At 42.7% G+C, this 21,147-nt stretch overlaps 2 protein-coding genes across 2 annotated transcripts in view; both read right to left on the bottom strand.

The window, feature by feature from the left end:
• The window catches only part of LOC121640415, a 601,409-nt gene that overhangs the window by 517,113 nt on the left and 63,149 nt on the right, over nt 1-21,147 (bottom strand). The window contains exon 10 of the mRNA XM_041986133.1: nt 12,027-12,353. Coding sequence (XP_041842067.1) covers nt 12,027-12,353 — 327 coding nt within the window. The remainder of the gene's footprint in view (nt 1-12,026; nt 12,354-21,147) is intronic.
• On the bottom strand, nt 1,100-17,204 carry LOC121640457 (butyrophilin subfamily 3 member A2-like). The gene is made up of 5 exons (XM_041986227.1): nt 16,774-17,204; nt 15,562-15,891; nt 15,382-15,483; nt 3,682-4,011; nt 1,100-3,585 (listed from the first exon to the last, which is right to left on the bottom strand). The coding sequence occupies exons 1-5, from the start codon at nt 17,174-17,176 to the stop codon at nt 3,506-3,508; spliced, it is 1,245 nt and encodes a 414-aa protein (XP_041842161.1). The 5' UTR covers nt 17,177-17,204; the 3' UTR covers nt 1,100-3,505.

Here is a 21,147-nt window from a genome sequence, read left to right as displayed (position 1 = left end):
TATGGAGTTTGTCCTCCTCGTGGCAGAGAGACAGATAGAAGATGGAGGTGTAGAACAGGGAGGTGGAGGTTGCTCTGAAGGTAGTGAGGAGGAAAGGAAAGCAGAGGAACAGGAAGGGCGTCAGTGGCTCAGGCGGTAGAGCAGGTCGTCCAAAGATCGGAAGGTCGGCGGTTCGATTCCCGCTCCCGCAGTCATCTGTCGTTGTGTCCTTGGGCAAGACACTTAACCCTCCTTGCCTCCAGTGTTGGCATCGCTGGTGTATGAATGAGTGGATGAATGTTCGTTGATGGTCGGAGAGGCCGTAGGCGCAGACTGGCAGCCACGTTTCCGTCAGCTTGCCCCAGGGCAGCTGTGGCTACACACGTAGCTTACCATCACCAGGTATGAGTGAGGAGTGGATGAATAATGGATTCACAATGTACAGCGCTTTGGGTGCCTTGAAAAGCGCTAAATAAATCTAATCCATTATTATTATTATTATTAAGACAGTGAGAGGCGGAGCCATGCAGACGAGTATCTGCCAGATGAACCAGGAAAATGACCAGAGAAGCCATTTTACCGTTTCCAGCTTAAACTAAGATCAGATTTATCAGCTTGGTCTTCTACCGTGGGAAAAGTACGCGTGAGAGCTATCCATCATGTCCACATAGGGGCCCACCAACAGGGCCCAGAATTTCCTGCTACGGCCCTGTTTGTGTCCCTTGGTCCATCTTTTTAATGTCATGTTTGACTCTTAAATAAAATGATTTCTTTCTTCTTGTTTCCAGCTTTGAGTCTCTGCAGCACAAAAGTCATTTAGTCCATAATAAGCAGAACTTTTCCAGCACACTGATAAAAATGATTTTCTCCTGTTTGTTGACATGAATCACCGTCAGTATGACTGGGTGGAAATAAATCAACGTACTTAAAAGCTGCGACTGCAAAGCATTCTGGGACATAATAATTCCTTTACTTCTCATCAAGGATGTTCCAGAGTTTTCTTTACTGAAGGAGGCCATAAAGCAAGCGTTTCAGTTCCTCAGTGTTTAAGCAGCCGCTACTCAGATACTTCCAGCTCATTTCTCTCACTGACAGAGTTTAAGTAAAAAGACTAATGGAGGTGTATTAACCCTTTAATGCTGCAGGTAAAAACTGCTCAAAACCCTGTTGTACACAGTCTAATACTTGTCTTCTGCCCCCTGGTGGACACATTTTGTACTACAATAACTTTTACATATCACACCGTAATAAATAGAAAACATAGAAAAATATTTTAGTTAATCTTTTACATTTTGTTAAAGACCCAAATAAAGACTTCAGATTTAAATAAATGAAGTTTTCTCCACATTTTTTCTTGGTTGGACTTTAAAGGGTTAAACTGTAAAAACAAAATCTAGAAATTAGGTTTTAAAAAAAAGGACAAATGTCAAAGTTTCTTCTTGAATCTAGACAGAAAACATGGAGGAATGAAGTGTGAAGTCATCTCATTAAAATGTGTGCATGTGGATCTGAGCAGTGCAGCATTTAGCTGCTATTTGTCCTGAAACCAGCAGCAACCGGACTTCAATATCTGCAGCATTTCTGACTAAATTCACATGAAAAGAAATGAAGACTTTGTGAGAGCTTCTTCCAAAGAAACACTTTGTAGTAGTTGTGAACACGATGAGGGAAATAAAATCTAACTGTGGTTTTTCTGTCAGATATTGTGGTTAAATGTGTTAAATTCCAGCTTCCACTCAGTGTTTCTGCAGAAATATTTGTTTTCCATCAGATTTCTACATGAGATGTGGGACAATATGTGGCGTCAGCCACCTGGAAACCAGAGAAAAATCTGCATTTTAAAGCTCTCCCATGGAGGTGAAGAATCCTCTTCTGTGCTAGGTGAACACAGAATTGGCCCCTTCCACTCGCCGTACATGTCCATCACAGAGACGCAGCTGAACAAGCTGAATCTACGTCATTGGAGGAATTTCTGAGTCGTATTACGGCTTAAAATGGATCCAGTAATCATTGTAGGTTTTCTTAACATCAGCACGTTCTCTGAGATGTGAACTTTCAGATTATTTAGAGCGACTCTCCTCATTAAAACCGTCTCATCAGGACATTTCTGTGTCTTCTCTCATTTCTGGAGAATTATTCCGTGATGAGGTTTGAAGACGAGACTTCTGAGCTGAGTGTAGCTGCTCCAGGATGTTTAAATGACTTTACTTCTTGCTGCTCCTTTTTCATTCAACATCTGATTGAAGGTGTTTGATTTTAAAATGAGTTGTGATTTATTGAATGAAATAAAAAGTCTGTCTCACATGGAAGACGACAGGAAGAAGGAAGCTGTAAAACCATGAATGCTGCAGATGTGAAACCTGGACCAGGCGTCGTGTAACATGAATCCTTCTGCTTTGCTATTTGCTAATTACAACGTCTTAAACTGTGGTTTAGATTTAAGAAGGATTGATCGTTTCCATCTGATCTCTCTCTGAGAAAATAGATGAGGAACAAATGTTCTTTTCTTCTCCACAAACATCATGTTTCTGCTGAAAGTTTGTGGCAGAAGAAGAATGAAAGCAGTGAACTATTAATGGAGTCTGGTAGCAGCACCTGCAGCAGCTTCCTCACACTGGATCATGTTCAGTGTTTGACTCCCACTTTCTGATCACTGATCAATAAGCCAACACTGATCAATACTCACTGTGGGAGAAACCAACTAAACAAATATTCTTCTGTTTCTGCAGCGTATCATGTTTAGTTGTGAGACCTGGTTATAAATTTATATTAACTTGGCAGTTCCAGGATTTTCCACTTCATGATAGACTTCTTTTTTACCCCAAATCAGTAAAATATCGATATTCTAACATGATAATCGATTCTAGAACATAATAAGCTGGTATCGGTGGTATCGATATTTTGGTATCGATCAGCACATCACTAGTTTAACCCTCTAAATGCCAGTTTGAATTATTGTATTGTTTACTGCTAATTATGACAAAAACTGAATTATTTACTACATATCAGATGTTACGGTGAGGGAACATCTGGAAAGTTCCCTCTTCTCTTCCTCCAGATGTTACGGTGAGGGAACATCTAGAAAGTTCCCTCTCCTCTTCCTCCAGATGTTACGGTGAAGGAACATCTGGAAAGTTCCCTCTCCTTTTCCTCCAGATGTTACGGTGAAGGAACATCTGGAAAGTTCCCTCTCCTCTTCCTCCAGATGTTACGGTGAGGGAACGTCCTCCACGATGCTGGAAAGTTTGGTCCAGAGTGAGACCTCTGTCACAGTTAACAGGATCTACGGCAGGACGCCTTCATGACACTAAGAGTCTAAAACAAACAACAACAAGATGCTGGAGTCCAAAACACACAGCTGATCAACATGTGACATCACACTGACTCCACTCTGACATCACTGATCACTACTGATCAATACTACGTCTGCAGGCTGGAACAAGTCCTCTCTTCATCCATCGTCCATCAGATCCTTCACTGATATTTTCTCTCTGATCCAAAGTCAGATTGGATCAATAATCAAAGATCAGACTGATTGATCAGCCATCAGAGGAGTCGGATCTGCTTCTGTTCCTGATGTCCTCTGATCCTGGACCTGAACTCTCCCTGCAGAGGAGACAGAAGACAGTCAGACAAGACAACAAACAAACAAACAAACAAACAAACAAACAAACAAACAAACAAACAAACAAACAAACAAACCTTTGACTTTGAGCAGAAATGTTTTCCGTCTCATGAGATCTCCCCTCCAGACTCCACATTCATACCGTCCACTGTCTCCATGTTTGGGATGTTCCAGAGTCAGACTGAGGTCTCCAGTTTTCAGAGGATCTTGATTCATCTTAGTTCTGGTTCCGTAGACCTGGTTCTGGTCTCCAGGTTGATCAGAACCGTTCTGGTACACGTGGATCTTTATTACTGGTTTAGGTTGAAAGCGCTTCCACACCACTTTAACGTCTCCAGGTAGGTCAGGTGTAGTTCTGAAGGGCAGCAGGACAGACTCCACCCCCTCCTCCACCTCCACCTGACAGCCTGAGAAGAAGAAAATCAGCTGATCAGCTTATTGATGAGTGATCAGAAAGTGGGATCAAACAGTGAGTGAAGATCAGATGATCCAGTGTGAAGAAGCTGCTGCAGAAGCAGATCCATGAAGAAGTGAGTGGATTTAAAGCTGCAGCTGCTCTTTCTTCTTCTTCACATCACAAACATCATGTTTGCAGAGAAGAAGAGAAACTGGATCAGTGAAGAGACTCCAGCTTCACATCAACATCACATCTGAGAAGCAGCTTCCCAGCCTCATTTCTTCCCATCAAACAGCAGCTTTGATTCTCACTGGATCCCACTTTGCTCCAGTTTACTGTCAAATGATGATCAATGAATCCAGATCAATCCCAGTGGAAGCTGCTGCTGACCAGACTGACCTCAGATCTGCTGCTTCCTCCAACAAACTGCATCTCTGACTGGATTTGTTCCATCAGTCCTGGTGGAAGCTGGAGCATCTTTGCAGGATGAAGCAAATGTGACAAAGCTTCAGTCTCTGAGAGCAGAACCACAGCTTTCAGTCACAAATCTCTCCTGATCCACATTCAGCCCGACTTCTGGACTTTAGGACTCCAAACTGGATTCTTCCAGATGTTCCAGCTACATCTACCCAGCTGTCTCCTACAGATGAGCTTCCTCCAGATGTGTTGAGGAGGACCTACCTACCTGTCTGTCTGTTTGTTCATTCTTCCGTCCGCCTGTAAATCATGCAAACTTGGCCAGTGGAGTCGGATATTTCTTTATCAATATTAACAAAATATTCATTAAATTTGTTAGAACTCATACTACTTTCAGTCACTTCATTTTCAGAATATAAATAAGGGATATAATTACAGTTTGATCCACCATTAGTTATAATTTCTTTGAACACTTCATATTATTTCTACTTTTATTTTTTAAATAACTTTCTATAATACCTTTTTGATTCACATCTCAATATACTTCCTCCACTGTTCTTTGTTTAAAAAGCATTTAATACAATGAATTTTTCATTTTACAAGCATTCTGTAGACCATTGGTCATCCACGGCTCGTCTCTGTGTTTGGTTTTACCCGTTTCAATCACCAAGAAAAAAAACAAATTTTTGTTATATAAATTAGATAATATAGATGAATATGCATTGTCAATATTATCAACATAAATTTTACTTCAATCTTGAGTTTTCAAATAATTTTTAAGTTGGTTTATAGAAGTTTCTGTTACATTTCTTTAAAAATACATTGACTCTGTTTGAGGTGTTTGTTTTAAACTAATGTGCAGAAATAAAAACAGGTAGATCATTACTCACGTCATTTATGATTAGACCCGCTGTTTTATTCCATTTAATAACATTTGTGAAGATATTGTCAGTAAGTGTAGTAGAATATGTAGTTACGTTATGGAGGAGTACAGTCCGACACTAAACATAGAATTAATTAATTCAGTTATTTGTATTTGATCAGGAGGATTTAAAAGATTTTAAAGTCTCCATAAAGGAAAAATAACATCTTTTTACTGATTGAACTCAATGTTTCAGACAATTTCTCCTTAAATATTTCAGTGTTTGTACCTGGAGCCCTATAAACACAACTTGTGTTTATAGTGATGTTTTTTTGTATTTTTAGTAGTTTTTTCACAGTAACACATTCCATTACATTTTCAATTTCAACAGACATATTTCCTAGGGTTTGACTTTGATAACTGGACCTAATATACAAAGCAGCCCCACCTCCTCTCTTCTCAGACCTGTTGGTGGTAAACAGATCTTAACCCCCTTATTGTTAACTAAATCATTCTTTAACCATGTTTCAGAAACTGCAACAGCAGAAATTCTGTTCTATGTGGTTGCAAACAGTTTTGGATTTTTATAAAGTTGGTAATAAGACTTCTGCTATTGAAATGTATTACTGATAGTGTTTGTTCAGAAATAGTATTTTTTACTTGGTCACCATTGGAGTTTTGATAATAATGTTTCATATTTTAAAATAAGTAGTTGTTAGGATGAAAATAGATTTTAAGATTAAGATCAATGTCATTTTCTGCACTGTTTGGTCTGTGCTCCGTGTATTCAAATCCTTTGAAACATAAATCAGTTTTCATAATATCACTTTCAGATTCAAATATACTATGCTCTATAGCTGTGTTGCTTGTAATATTCAAATTGTCATACATCATACACAATATACCCTTTATAGGACACCATTCTGACTGGTTAGATAACTGGTTTCATGTAGAAGGTTCTTACTGGTATTTTTCAAGTTCTGTTATCTCTGATGTGTAGGATTTTTGCCTGCTCTGAGTCCCATTCAGTTTAATGTATACCTTACAATCTGAAGTCCATGCTGACTGCATTTGACACCGTTTAAGCAGTTCTTTTCGTTCGTATTGTTCATCAGTTCTTTTATTTTTTTTTTTTCATTATTTTTTTTTAACTTGTCCTGTCCAGCATCATAGCAAGCAAAATGATAATCTGGTTGCTGTATCGTGCTGAACAAATTTGCTCTGCCAAGGGGAGGCCTATGGGTAAGGCTCCTCTTGATAATGTGATTAATTTATTTATTTATTTACTTTGAATCACAGAATCTATGTAATCTTGCTGGACCTGACCGGAGGGGACAGAAAAAGATGGAAAATAGCAAAAAGAGCAAAAGAAGAAAGGAGACAAAAAGATCACAGACAGAAGGCAACGACCCTTCAATCCACACCATCACCAGACAACAAACTGTTACACCTGTACATGAACACACCAGAAAATTTCCTACAACTTTTACAAAAGCAGAAACACACACACAGAAAAAAACTAGTCATTAAGAGTTTTTAAATAATAACCAAATCAAAAAGACATAACAGCGACCAGATACTAACTCACAGGAAAAAAAAAATAAAAAAAAATTATTGCTTAGTATTAAAACCCACTGGAGAACTCAGTGACTGTGTCGGCATGCAGAGCATGAGAAACAAGGAGTGATCAGTGATGAAGAGTGGTGAGTGAGATCATGCAAATGCGACCACGCCTCCACGGAGGCCAGAGGCAGACCAGGGTCAGAGGCCCAGGCCCCCAGCAGCAGACCCGGAGCACCAACCCAAGCCACCCCACCACGAAGATGACCCCAGCCCCACCTGAAGGGTGGCAGAGGAGAGCCCCAGCAAGAGCCCCCCACGGTCCCTGGGCACATGCCCAAGTGGGCCAAGATCAGCAGCCGCCAGCTCCGCCAGGGACCGGCTACCCAGGGTAGCCCAAGCGAAGGGCCCAGGGCCCCAGGAGCCCAGAGGCGGCCGCCCCACCCCCAAAGGCAGAGGGCCCGCAACATGCCTAGGAGGACCAGGCCCCCCTAGACAGCCACCCGGCGCAGGCCAGCACACACCCCGATGTTCCAGCCGCACACCCCGGGAACCAGGGTGCTATCTGCCCCCTCCCCCCACTCCCCACCTACTCCAATCTGCGCCCTATATAACCCCACACTCACACCCTCCCCCACGAGGCACCCACAATCACTCACCACCACACAGTCACGCCACACACAACCCACCCACCATGCCCCATGGGGGACACCCGAGGAGGACAGCGAGCCCCAAGCACCCCCCCTTGACCCAACAACCACAGAACCAGCAGCCCACCTGCGCAGCCACCCCGGGACCCGGCCCCAGGGCAACCACCTCCCCCCACCTGCCCCTGGCGACACACAGGGGGAACAGGGGTGTGAGAGGTCCCCAATACCCTCTCCCTCCCCGCTCCTGACTGTTTAGGTAGTGTGTGTTGTGTGCAATTAAAATTGAGGGGCAGTGACCGCAATGAGCCGGGAGCCGGGCCACCTAAGTGGCCCCGCCCGACATGCACCGCATGCCCTGCCCCCCAGGTGATGTTTGTGTGTTGTGTTTCTTGTGTTTTGGTGTTTTGGTGCAATTAAAACTGAGAGGCGAGTTGCCACGGGATGCATCCAAGGAGACCACTGAATGGTCTCCTCCGTTCCACCCTGCATGGCTCCATGCCTCCCAACTCCCTACGTGTGTGTGTGTGTGAGACAGAGAGAGCGGGAAGTAAGAGGGGTTCGGAGATGTACATCCAGAGGGATGAGCCTCTAGTGGCATTAGGCACCCCCGCTCCCCAGGAGGCCCCCCAGGGCAAGACAGGCCAGGAGAGGCTGCCCCCCATGACCGGGCCACTCAGGGACCACAACCAGTGAGCCGTCACCAACCCTAGAAAGGACCCATCCTCCCACACCCCGAACGGGGAATGAGAGGATGGGAACAGAGGCAGACCCACGACCCCCCACAAGTGCACTTAACCCCGCCCCAACCACACACAGAAACACATGCACACACCTATTTCCTTGCACACTCCCGCTCATCTTAACTCATATATGTCCTCTCAGTCCCACCCACACACTCACACAGCATCCAACCCTCCCACTCTCACTCCCCAGACACACCCCCACTCATCCTAACACATGCATACAGACGCACACAAACATACCCCCACATCGACACAAACATCATCCAACGTATATACACACACACAACATACAAGCATCCCTGTCTCACACCCCAGCACCTCCCCTATAATCCCCTGAATCCCACTCAGCCCTCCTTCAAACCCCTGCACCCCCCCTGCCCCCGGGCCATACCCCGGGTCCCAGGGCGTCAACCAGACACCAGGGCATGCACCATCCCACACCACACATCCGGGCAGGCCCAGATCCCGGGCACACACGAACCCCATCACCCTGGAGGGAGGAGGACCACCCCCGGGCACCAGAGCCCAGAACCCCTGCCCAGCACGCCCTGGAATAGCCCGGCCGCCCGTCCCAGGCCCGCCCAGGACCAATGCCCACCAGTGGCCTCACCCCCCATCACGAGGCGACTCCAACCGCTGGCCCCCACAGCCCCCAACGAGGCCAGACCCAGAGCCACCCCCACCGCAGAGCAGCCCGGTCCCACACCATGGGCAACCACAAAGAACCTGCAACCACCAGTCACTCCCGGCCATTTCCCAAACCCCCATAGCAACGAGGTCACAGTCCTCCACCTACACTAAGTGATGGAACTAAGCACAGGGGACCAGAGGGAATGAGATTTAGCTAAATAGTTCTTTGAGGAGGCAGACATTGTCTCACTACTGATGTGGTCAACTAAGAGATTCCTAAACTGCTGAATACACAGATTATTTTTGTTTTTCCAGTTCACAAGGATAGTTTTCTTTGCGATGCATAATGCTGTCCGTATCATGTGTGCAGAGTTAATTGCCATATTAATGTCACCCAAGTCACCTAGTAGACATAGTGTGGGGATTGTAGGAATATTACATTTAAACCATGTTGACATGTCCACACATACCTGAAGCCAGAACCTGCGGACAGGTGTGCAGGACCACAAGGCATGGAGGTAGTTGTCAGGTGTGTTTTCGTTGCAGTGTGTGCAGATGTTTGATTGTGACAGACCCATCCTGAACATCCTTTGTCCTGTATAATGAGTTCTATGCAGAATTTTGAATTGTATTAGTTGCATATTTGAATTCTTAGTAATTTTAAAGGAGTTTAAACATATTTGTGACCATTTATCTTTATTAAAGTTACTGGATAAGTCACCCTCCCATTTTGAAGTTGGAAGACAGATTGAGTCTTCTAGTTTGGATAATAGTCTATATTTTTTGATAATAGCTTTGGGGCATTGAGATCCATGAATTCTGCCACCCTAATAGGTAGCTGTAAGTTTAATTGATTAATGGTATATTTTTTACATATAATAGATTTAAGCTGGTGATATTCTAAAAATGTTTTGCTACTGATTCCATATTGTGAAGTGAGAATATTAAATGACAATAAGTTTCCATTTTCTATTATATGTTCTGTTTTATTCCTTTATTTTTCCATTGAGTGAAATCAATCAGCTTTTTATTTTGCAGGATGTCAGGGTTGTTCCAGAGGGGTGTGTATGGAAAAAGTGAGGATTTGGTTATCTTTAGAAAACCCCACCAAGCCACTAAAGAGGAACTGATATTGATGCTTTGAAAACACTTATGTGTTTTGATGGTTGAGCTGATGAATGGCAGGTCAGAGATAAACAGATCCTCACACAATGCTTGCTCTACATCTAACCATGATTCATCCAGACTGCTAGGTTTAAGCCATTTGGAGATATACTGCAGCTTGTTAGCTAAGAAAACATGATTAAAGTCGGGTAGCTCCAATCCGCCTCTATCTTTGGTCTGTTGTAAAGTTTTTAGACTGATATGTGATGGCTTATTTTTCCATAAAAATTTTTATATATGTGAGTCCAGTGACTTAAACCAGCTGGAGGATGGTTTAGTGGGTATCATTAAAAACAGGTAGTTTACTTTAGATAGAACCATCATTTTAACTGTAGCAACCCTCCCCATGAGTGATATGGGTAAGCGCCTCCACCGTGAGAGATCATCCTCTATTGCTTTAAGTAGCTGGACATAATTTAGCTTTGTTAGTTCTGATAACCTGGGGGAAATGTTTATGCCTAGATATCTAATGTTTCCAGACTGTATTGTAGTATTGGGTGTGTTTTGTAGGTCACAGTTGATGGGCATAATAATAGTCTTAGACCAGTTAATAGAGTAGTCAGATATTGATGAGAATGTGTTAATAAGTGTGATTGTCTGGGGGAGAGATGTCGGTGAGTTCTGGAGGAAAAGTAATACATCATCAGCATAAAGACTTATCTTGTGTTCTATATTTTTGGCATGGATTCCTTTAATCTCTTTATTTTGTCTTATGGCAGCAGATAGGGGTTCAATAAAAATAGCAAAGAGTGATGGAGAAAGCGGGCAGCCCTGTCTGGTGCCTCTCTGCAAAGAGAAGCTTGGAGAGGTTTGATCATTGGTCTTCACACATGCATTTGGGTTGTTATATAATATTTTTATCCAATCTATGAAAGATGACCCAAACCCAAACTTGTTTAACGTGGCAAATAAAAATTTCCAGTTTACTCGGTCAAATGCTTTTTCTGCGTCTAAAGAAATGACTGTGGATTCCAGATTATGTAGAGCAGAATAATCTATGATGTTAATTAATCTATGCATGTTAGTAGAGGAATGTCTACCTTTAATAAAGCCTGTTTGGTCAGGATGTATTATTAGAGGGGTTATTTTTTCTATTCTTCTGGCCAAAGCTTTACTAATTATTTTGAGATCTACATTTATTAATGAAATTGGACGGTAACTGGATGGAAGTGTCGGGTCTTTACCTGGTTTCAATAGTACAGTAATATTGGCTAGGTTCATATTTGAAGGTATTTTTTGTTTTTCCCTTATTTCTAATATCATATTGTAGAAAGTGGGTGCCAGCATTGTCCAGAATTCTTTGTAGAATTCTGCTGGGTAACCATCTGGACCTGGAGCTTTATTGTTGGACATATGCTGGAGAGCTTCTTGGAGTTCGCCGACTGAAAGGGGGGAATCCAAGACCATTTTATTTTCATGTTTTAATTTTGGAAGATTGATGTCACTAAGAAATTTATCAATATTGTCATTTGTTGTAGTTAGTTGTGATGTATATAATGTTTTATAGAGTTCTTTGAAAGTGTTATTTATCTTGTCAGGGTCGTGGCTGATGTTTCCTTCTGTGGGGGGACTCACAAAGAAAGCAGGAGGTTTTCTGCATATTTGGGATGTTCAGAATTCACTGTGTTCAGGTTGTGAAGATTCCTTGCTTCTCCATTTCTGACTTGTTATCTTAAATGTTTTAAATAGATGGGAATGGACATGTTGGAACAAAAGTCCATGTTAGAACATGTTATTTTATGTCCTGGACTTTGAAGACCAGTTAAATAAAGATCTCATATTTGAACTGGTCCTGGTTCCTGTGCGGTCCTAAGGTCCAATCAAACAAGAACTCTACGAGCAGTGTTGTGAGACTGCAGCTAAATGCTGAACTCATTCAATCACATTTACTCTCAAACACACATTTCACTTCCACCTTCTAATCACACTCTGATCAGTATTGATCACAACTGATCAGCTGATTGGAAAAATACTCAAACATCAGATTTAATCCACTGACCTCTGACTGTGAGATGAACATGTTTCTTCATCAGGATGTTTCCCTCCCTGCTGTAGACGCTGCAGGTAAGGGTGGTACTATCATAATCTGTGGGGTGTTTCAGAGTCAGACTGAGGTTTCTAGATTGTAGAGGGTTTTTCTCCATCACTGTTCTGGTTCTGTAGAACTGGTCCTGTTCTTCAGGCTGGTCAGAACCGTTCTCATAGATATGGACCGTCCAGTAGTTATTATCCTTCCACTCCACTTTAGCGTCTCCAGGCAGGTGAACTGTGGTTCTGCAGGGCAGCAGGACAGACTCCGCCTCTGGCTCCGCCTCCACCTGGTAGACTGAGAGAAACAAACACCATCAGCTGTACAGACAGCAGCAGCAGCTCTGATGGTCACATGACCGTCTCATCCTGGTCTCTGGGTCTCATGCTGGTGGAGGACTCTCAGTGTTCAGACAGAAGAAGTTCCAGCAGTTTCTTTGAGGACGTGGATCAACCAGGTGACCTGAGCTCACCTGACGTCCGTCACACGTCTGACAGAAACCAGTGAAACCAGTTTCTGATGAAGACCTGTTTTCTTCTTCAGGACATTTGGAGCAGCTACCAAAGAAGAAGTCAGAAGCTGAGGAGGAAGCAATCAGATGAATGGATGAGTGAGGAGAGACTGGAGTAGATAAAGATCAGAGAGCTGAGAACTCTCCACTCCTTAAACAGACGCTGGCTGATCCTCCACAGTCTTCATGTCTGACACACATCAGCTCAGAAACATGAAGATCTGATGAGTCTTCTCTGATCTGAACCATCTGAAGCTGAACTCCACCACGACTGAGCTCAGCTCCAGGAGGAACATGTACTGAAGCTGCTGCATCCAGCTGTTTACTACCACAGAAGAAGAACAGCTGCTCCACATGGAGACTCTGTGTGAGATAAATGCAGTGAAGCTTCAACTCTGTTTGGTAAAGTCATGATGTGGAGCTGCTTTACTGGTGAAGGACTCAGTCTGAAGGAGCTTTCCTGACTTCTGGAACAAAACCTGAACTTTCTCTTCACATTTCTGTCTCAGCTTCTGGAACAAATCTGACTGTCAGAGAACCACAAGAAGAGGGGAGGAGCCAAGATGGCGTCATGTTAAGACATACGTTTAATGTGTCGTAAAATTCATCTGCATTTTTGTATTTTTTTACCGCTACACACCTGATAAAAGCCTAAAACATTTATGTACAGATAAAGAAGTAAATCCTGTGAAGACACTAAACAAACTCTAGACCCTTTTTTGTCCCCCAGCTAACTAGCTCTGTTGGGGAAGCTAGAGAACACATAAGTTCACATGTCCAACAGCGGGAAAAAAAAGAACACAACCAATACTCTGAAGACTCCAAACAACCAGTTATATTCTGAGGTGAGTGATAAATGTAGCTGCATAAACATGGAAGAAGAGGAAGACATAACCCTGAAGCCTCTCCCAGACACATCGTTAAACAGCCCGCCTCCCAAGAACAGTAACAGCATGGATCCCTCCTTGCTGGAACTACAAAGAAATATTATCAGCACCATCAGAATCAATGAACGGGCAGACAAACAGGAAGGTATGATTAGAAGCAACATGGAGACGATTTAAGAACTTAAAAATCACTACAATATGTACAGGATGAAATCAATGACATCAAAATAAGATGTCCAAGAAAAAAATTACATTAAACAACAAGAAGATATAACTGATCCAGCAAACGGCTAGCTGAAGCTGAACGCTAGAAAAGAAGCTGATCTGAATCCGAGTGTTGTTTTGTCGTCATGGATTGTCCATAACAAACACCATCTTCAGGCATAAGAGTATCCAGATGTGCACTTGGCACCAGGACATTCGATGATCGAATTTGTAGTCTTATCATTGGACTTGCTGCCGCATGTCTTGGACACTCAAGTGAAGAGAGGGGCGGAGCTGTCAACTGATCAACACCTGGTGGTGAGTTGGTTCAGGTGGTGGGGGAGGATGCTGATCAGGCCTAGCACACCCAAGCGTGAGTTAAGGGTCTGCTGGGAACATCTGGTGGACTTCCCTGTCAGAAAGAGTTTCAACTTCCATCTCCAGCAGAGCTTCAACCATATCCTTGGTGAGGCAGGGGACATTGATTCCAAGGGGGCTGTGTTTTGTGCCTCTATTGTTGAGGTTGACCAACTGGAGCTGTAGCGGAAGGGTGCTGGTGCTCCATCAACACTGTGTACAGTGGGGATGGAGGGCTGCTGACCTTGACCCGGGATGTTGTGGGTTGGTGGAGGGAATACTTCAAAGACCTCAATCCCATCCACACGTCTTTTCACGAGCTGTGGGTAGTGACCAAAAGAGCAAGATTGCGAATGTTGTGTGTTTTTTCCAAAGGGTGGCCAGGCTCTCCCTTAGAGATAGGGTGAGAAGCTCAATGAGCCAGGAGGGGCTCAGAGGGTGCCTCCTAGACGGCTCCCTGGTGAGGTGTTTCGGGCACATCCCCAGGGAAGACCCAGGACTACGTCTTTCGGCTGCCCCTGGATGGCAGGTCACTGGCGGGGCCGGCGGCTGCCGATGTTGGCCCACTGGGGCTGGGGTCGTCTTTGGGGTGGGGTAGCTTGGGTTCGTGCTTAAGCTGCTGCTAAGGGCCTGTGTCTCTGGGCTGCCCTGGTCTGCCTCTAGCCTCCGTAGAGACATGGTCACATTTGCATGATCTCACTCACCACTCCTAATCACCGATCACTCCTCTTCCTCATGCTCTACAAGCTGACACAGTCACTGAGGGTTCCAGTGAGTTTATATACTAAGATATTTTTTTTTCTTTCTGTATCTGGTTGGTGTTGTGATATGTCTTTTTGATTTGGTTATTATTTAAGAACTCTTAATGACTAGCAGCTCTGTTTTTTTGTAAATTTTCTGGTGTGTTCATGTACAGTGGTGTTTGTCTCTCCTCTCTCTTCTTTCCCTTTTGCTTCTTTTTGCTGTCTTCTTTCTTTTTCTGTCCCCTCTGGTCAAGTCCACCAAGATTACATAGATTCCATGATTCAAAGTAAATAAATAAATAAATAAACCAGATTATCAGGAGGAGCCTTACCCATAGGTCTCCCCTTGGCAAAGCAAATTTGTTGAGCACGATACAGCAACCAGATTATCATTTTGCTTGCTATGATGCTGAACTGGACAAGTTAAAAAAAAGTCATGATGTGGAGCTGCTTTACTGGTGAAGGACTCAGTCTGAAGGAGCTTTCCTGACTTCTGGAACAAAACCTGAACTTTCTCTTCACATTTCTGTCTCAGCTTCTGGAACAAATCTGACTGTCAGAGAACCACAAGAAGACTCATGTTGACCATCAGCATTATGGGTAGTGTAGTTTTAGAGACTCACCTGACATGAAATAGAACCTAAAATGATATAAAACACCAGCAGAGACGATAAGAACCAGAACCAGGAGAACCAGAAGGGCTGTGGCCCAGGATGGAAATGGTTCTGTAGAAAAACGAAAAAGGAAGAGTTATGAATCTCTTACCTGTATCTACATGTTGGACCTGTATCTACATCTCTGACCTTTGACGTGTATCAGAACTACTTTCTGTCTCAGGATGTCTTTGTCTCTGTAGACGGTGCAGATGTAGCTTCCTGTGTCTCTGTCTGTGGGGTATTTCAGGGTCAGACTGACGTCTCCAGATCTTAGCAGGTACATCTTTGTGCGGCCGCAGTAGGGGTTGTCTTGTTTCATAAAGTCTTTACTTGTATTTGGATAGACATGAACCATCATAAATTCTGGATCAGAGCGAGTCCACTCCACAGTGACGTCTTTGGGCAGGTCAGGTGTTGTTCTGCAGGGCAGGATAACAGACTCCGCCCCCTCAGTCACCTTCACCTCCTCCTGATGGTCTGAGAAGACAGAACAATATTAATCATAGGAGCAGCATCACTAATACTGACGGCAACAGAAACAGTGATTTATCTCTGTACACAAATAATATTAATAAATTAATATTTTAGAAACACAGACTGCACCATCTCTTTGGGTTTTAATGACATCTGTAAATTATTCCAACAGATCTCCAGAAAAACATTTTACTGTAAATTCTGACGTGACAAACTTTGGTTTTTTACACCAGACAAGAAGAAGACAAGAAGTGTGATTCTGTTCCTTCTCATAGATTCCTGTGGTAATGAAAACAATATGTGGTGATGCCTGTAAAGATGGAACAAGTGGTGTGCGCATGTCGTAAGCCACCAACAGAAAGAGGAGACTGATTAAGTGATGCCAGAGTTACAGGGAGCTGTCAGAAATGTACCTCCAGGATCGTTGGGGGAGGAATTAATGAGGGAGGGGTCAGCTGAGGAACTGTTCTTATAAAGGAACAGGATACTTGTCTTATTCTTATGAGAGGAGTCTAAATCTTGGTCCAGACATCCAACCTTCAGAAGGGTGGTATGCTCGCTCAGCATGATGACCGAGACTGACCAAGGTTCTCCTCCACCAACCTGCCGTATTTGCTGTCATACCTGACCTTTAAGTTAATAAGAAAACATGACAAATCTCAGCTCTACATGTCGTATGTAGTCCAGTTCAGTCTTCACCCTGTCATGAACTGGTGCTAAAAAACTGAACTGAAGTGAATGATGAAATGTCAGCTGTTGTTTCCCCTTTTTTCTGAGGAGTTTGTTTTATTTTCAGTCTTTACAAAAAATATTTATCAGTTTGTTGGTTCAGTCTTTTCCAGTTTTACCCCTGATCTGTATCCAGAGCAGGTGTTTGCGGCTCACCTTTGACCATCAGCTGGACATCAGCCACCCACCGTGCAGTCTCCTCATCTCTGAAGGAGCAGGTATATTCGCCGCTGTCGGACATTTCTGGTTTTCTCAGAGTAAGGCTGAAATCTGAAGTGTCAAAAGCATCAGACATCACTGATGTGCGTCCTCTGTAACGCTGGTTTTGTTCTTTCAGAGCACCCTTTTCTCCTTGCAGGTGGACAGATGTGGGACTGAGATCACTGCGAGTCCACATGACTGTGGGGTTGTCTTCAATAAAACCAGAGTACCGACAAGGCAGCAAGACTGACTCCGCCTCCTCATTCACCTCCACCACACCAGGCAAGGCATGCTGGGAAACTGTGAGAATACAAACAGAAGGCAAGGCAAGGCAGTTTATTTGTATAACACATTTCATGTACAGGACAATTCAAAGTGCTTTACATTAAACAAACAAAGACATTACAGATATTTAGAAATAGTAAAAGGCATCAACACATAATCACAATAAAATAATAAATTACATTAAAATGATTAAAAGCAAAATAAGTTTAAAAAGTTAAAAAAGTTACCGTGCAGATTTCATGCATAGGCGCATGAGAAAAGAAATGTTTTTAACCTGGATTTAAAAATGTCTACATTTGGTGAAAGTTTAATCTCCACTGGCAGTTTGTTCCACTTGTTTGCAGCATAACAGCTAAATGCTGCTTCTCCATGTTTAGTCTGGACTCTGGTCTGGACTAGTTGACCAGAGTCTTTGGATCCAAGAGCTCTGCTAGGTTTATATTCTCTGAACATATCACAGATGTATTCTGGGCCTAAACCATTTAGGGACAAATCAGCTGTAGTTTTACCTCTCTGTGTACATAGTGCTCTACTGAACTGTGCTATTGTGACAAACTGATCACGAAATATAGGTAAGGATCGTTTTATAACATAACTAGAGTTGTCAAATTAATAATATTTTTAAATCAGATTAATTAAAGCTTGCAAATTAATCATGATTAGTCACCATTTGCAAGCTTTTTATATGCCTGAAATTTATCCGTTTTTACTGTATTGCATCAACAAAACGAGCCAATGCCACAAATATTTACTGTTAACTGACTTTCCCTTGGGAAAACAGATGCCCAGTGGTCAGTAAATGCAGTGCCTAACGTAATTCTATATGTTGTTCTAAATTATTTCTACCATGTTCTAGATCATAATTGAGAATTCATTCATGAGGACTCTCCAAAGGGATTATTAAAGTATTTCTATTCTATTCTATTCTATTCTATCATGATCTGACCAACCAACAAACCACCAGATGTGACAACTAAAGTTAAACAGCTAACATTGATGAAGAAACTCTGAGAAAACTGGTGATCTGGATAAAAACAGCTTTTCCTTTTATCATTGAAGTGTGAGTGTTTGTGCAGCAGTGATAAAAGTCTTACAGCAGCATCACCCAAAATAAACACCTGCTGATAAAATAGAACATTGGCTGTTTGTTTTCCACGTTTTTCTTCACATGTATTTTTATATTAGATGATCACTTTAGTTGTAATAAAAAGTTCAATATTTAATAAAATCTAGACCTAAAAAAGGTCTGATTTGTGCCCCCCTTTTCCTGGTCAGTGCTCCTGCCTTGCCCCCCATCAGAACTTTTCTAGACCCACCCCTGCATTGCTGATGTATAAACTTGTCTACCACCAGCTATTGTGTTAGAGAAGATCCTGCCAGAAACAATACTTGTGCTGGTATGAACCATGAACCCCTAGTTTCCTCCTTCTCAGCTAAACCATAAACAAACACAACAAGAGATGAAAGCTGATCAGCTGACCACTGACAGCAGTCATAATTGACGGAGAAGGAAAAAGCAACTCTACCAGAGTCATTAGAGCAGACACGCGGGTGCAAAACACAGGAGAAATAAAAAAATATAAATAAATAAAATATGGGAAATTGCAGATGTGGAACCCTCTCACCAGGAAAAGAGTGTGTGTTTTAAACCCCTTATTCTCCATGGAGGCAACGTCCATGGATTTCTCCATTAATGTTGAGTTTGTTCTCAAGTCCATCGATAGAACCACCCAGCTGATCTTTTACATTGTGTTTCTCCACGTCCCGCCATCACAACAGAGAAATGATGGATGAATGGGGCTTGTCATGCCACGCATGTGTTAATTGTGTTAAAAATATTATGCAATTAATTATATAAATCCGTTTTTATACACAAGCTATTTTTGTTTAGGGTTTATTTTTATCTTTTATATATATTTTTTTATTTATCTATGTTTTTTATGGGGGTGTCTTTGATACTTTGATTGTTGTTAGGATACATTTTGCTGATATCTTTTTTTTGTTTGTTTGTTTGTTTGTTTTTTGGTAGCTCCTAATGACTGCCAGCTTAGTTTACTTATAAAAGCTGTAAGAAATTCTGCTGTATTTCTGTACAGGTGTAACAATTGGTTGTCTGGTGTTAGGTTGGATTGAAGGGTTGTTGCTTCTATCCACTGTATTTTTACAAATAAAGAAATAAAACAAATGAGATTATCAATATATATATATATATATGTATGAATGTCTGAAATGTTTGTTCCCACAATCAGAGCAACAGAGCGAGAAAGATTAGAGAAGTGCAGAAGCTGATCTTACCATGTAGGAGGATGAGGAGCACCACAAACATCTTCATCTTCCTGTCAAACTGCAACAAGCTCAAACTAAGAGGCCCTTTAAAAGGTTTTTCACCTTTATCAGCCACTGACGCTCTGATGCACTTCACCTACAGAGAAAGTTGTCACACAGTCAGCTACAGGCTGACTTCTGAAAAAGAGGCGGACATTCAGCTTCCTCATAGTTTCATACCTGTTCTTCCAGTTTGCCTCATTGTTGCTGAAACTCCCCTGTACACCTGTGTCATGACTTCATGTGTAAACAGGTCTAAACAGTGCAAGTTTATTTAGTCTCCTCCATATTAGTGTTTCTCCTTTACTTCTGTGCATTCATAGAAATAAAAATTTGTTTTGTTGGTGCAAAGTCAAACTCTTTTTACAATAAATCAAATAATATCCTGATGTCATCCATCCATCCATTTCCTATAGCTCATCCGGAGTCGGGTCACGGGGGCAGCTGCCTAAGCAGGGAAACCCTGACTTCCCTCTCCCTGGCCACATTCACCAGCTTGTCCCAAGGTGTTCCCCGGGGCCTCCTTCCGGTGGGACGTGCCCAGAACACCTCACCAGGGAGGTGTCCAGGCATCTGGTCAGGATGCCTGAGCATTTCGGCTGCTTGTATTTGCAATCTCTGTTGGACTGATTTACTGCCGGCAATGTGGACTATGCTCTGACACTGGTCGTACAGGAACTGGATAGCTTGTACAAGGGTGTCCGGCACTGCATACACCCGGAGTACCCCCACAGAAGTCCCTGGGGACATGGTCAAATGCCTTCTCCAAGTCACAAGCACATGTAGACTGGTTGAGCAAAGTCCCATGCCCCCTCCAAGACCCTGAAGATGGTGTAAAGCTGGTCCATTGTTCCACGACTGCTGCGCCCCAGCTCCTCTATACGCACCGCCCTGCAACCAGCTCTTGCATTCATGCAGCTGCTTTTGTTTTAACATGTTTTTGTTGGGAGAGTTGGGAAGAAACAACACTGAACAGAAGCATTGACAGGCTGTTTATTAGACTGTTTTACTTAATAAATGACTTTGTTTTAAGATATAATCACTTGTCTAAAGTCTAGACTTTTTTCTTATTTCAGTAAATCTGTGTGAATCGCTGCTGGAAGTTTTTACAGCTACAAGTTGGACAACATGATCTCCAACAGAGTCTCAGTGAGATGATTTAACTTCATGTGCATGTAAATTAGCCAGTTTTAGATTCAGTTGCTGAGTCAGAAATAAAAGAGGAGATTAAGAATCTCAGACATTCTGCTCTGGCTGGATATTTTGTTCCTTTTCTCTTCAGTGAAACATCTCAGCTTATTGCAGGTTCAGACTTGTTGCTTCACCCTTTCTGACTAACACACACAAGTTGTGTGTGTGTGTGTGTGGTACACCAGCTGTATGGTCACTCAGAAGGCGTCACTGAAAAATGTTGTGTTATGCGTTAAGGATTCACTAAGACAGTTAACAAGGGAAGCTCTGAACTTTATTAAGCTTGAGAACATAACCTGGATTGATTTACATCTGGTTTACATCATACCCAATACTGGGTATGTACACTTGCTGCCTTGGTGCCTGGGCCCACTAGTGGTATGTCTGGTTCAGCTAGGTGACATTATTAGCAACACTGTGAAATGTTTGAGCTGAAATGACAGTAGCATCTGCACCTCTGTCTATCTTCAACCTCACTTTGTGGTGTCCTATGGTCAAATGTGCAAACCATGGGTCTGTGTCTGCATT

Source organism: Melanotaenia boesemani, chromosome 5 (assembly GCF_017639745.1).
Source record: "Melanotaenia boesemani isolate fMelBoe1 chromosome 5, fMelBoe1.pri, whole genome shotgun sequence".
Classification (NCBI taxonomy): Eukaryota; Metazoa; Chordata; class Actinopteri; order Atheriniformes; family Melanotaeniidae; genus Melanotaenia; species Melanotaenia boesemani.
The sequence above is the reverse complement of the archived record's forward strand: the minus strand, read 5'-3'. Positions and strand labels throughout refer to the sequence as shown.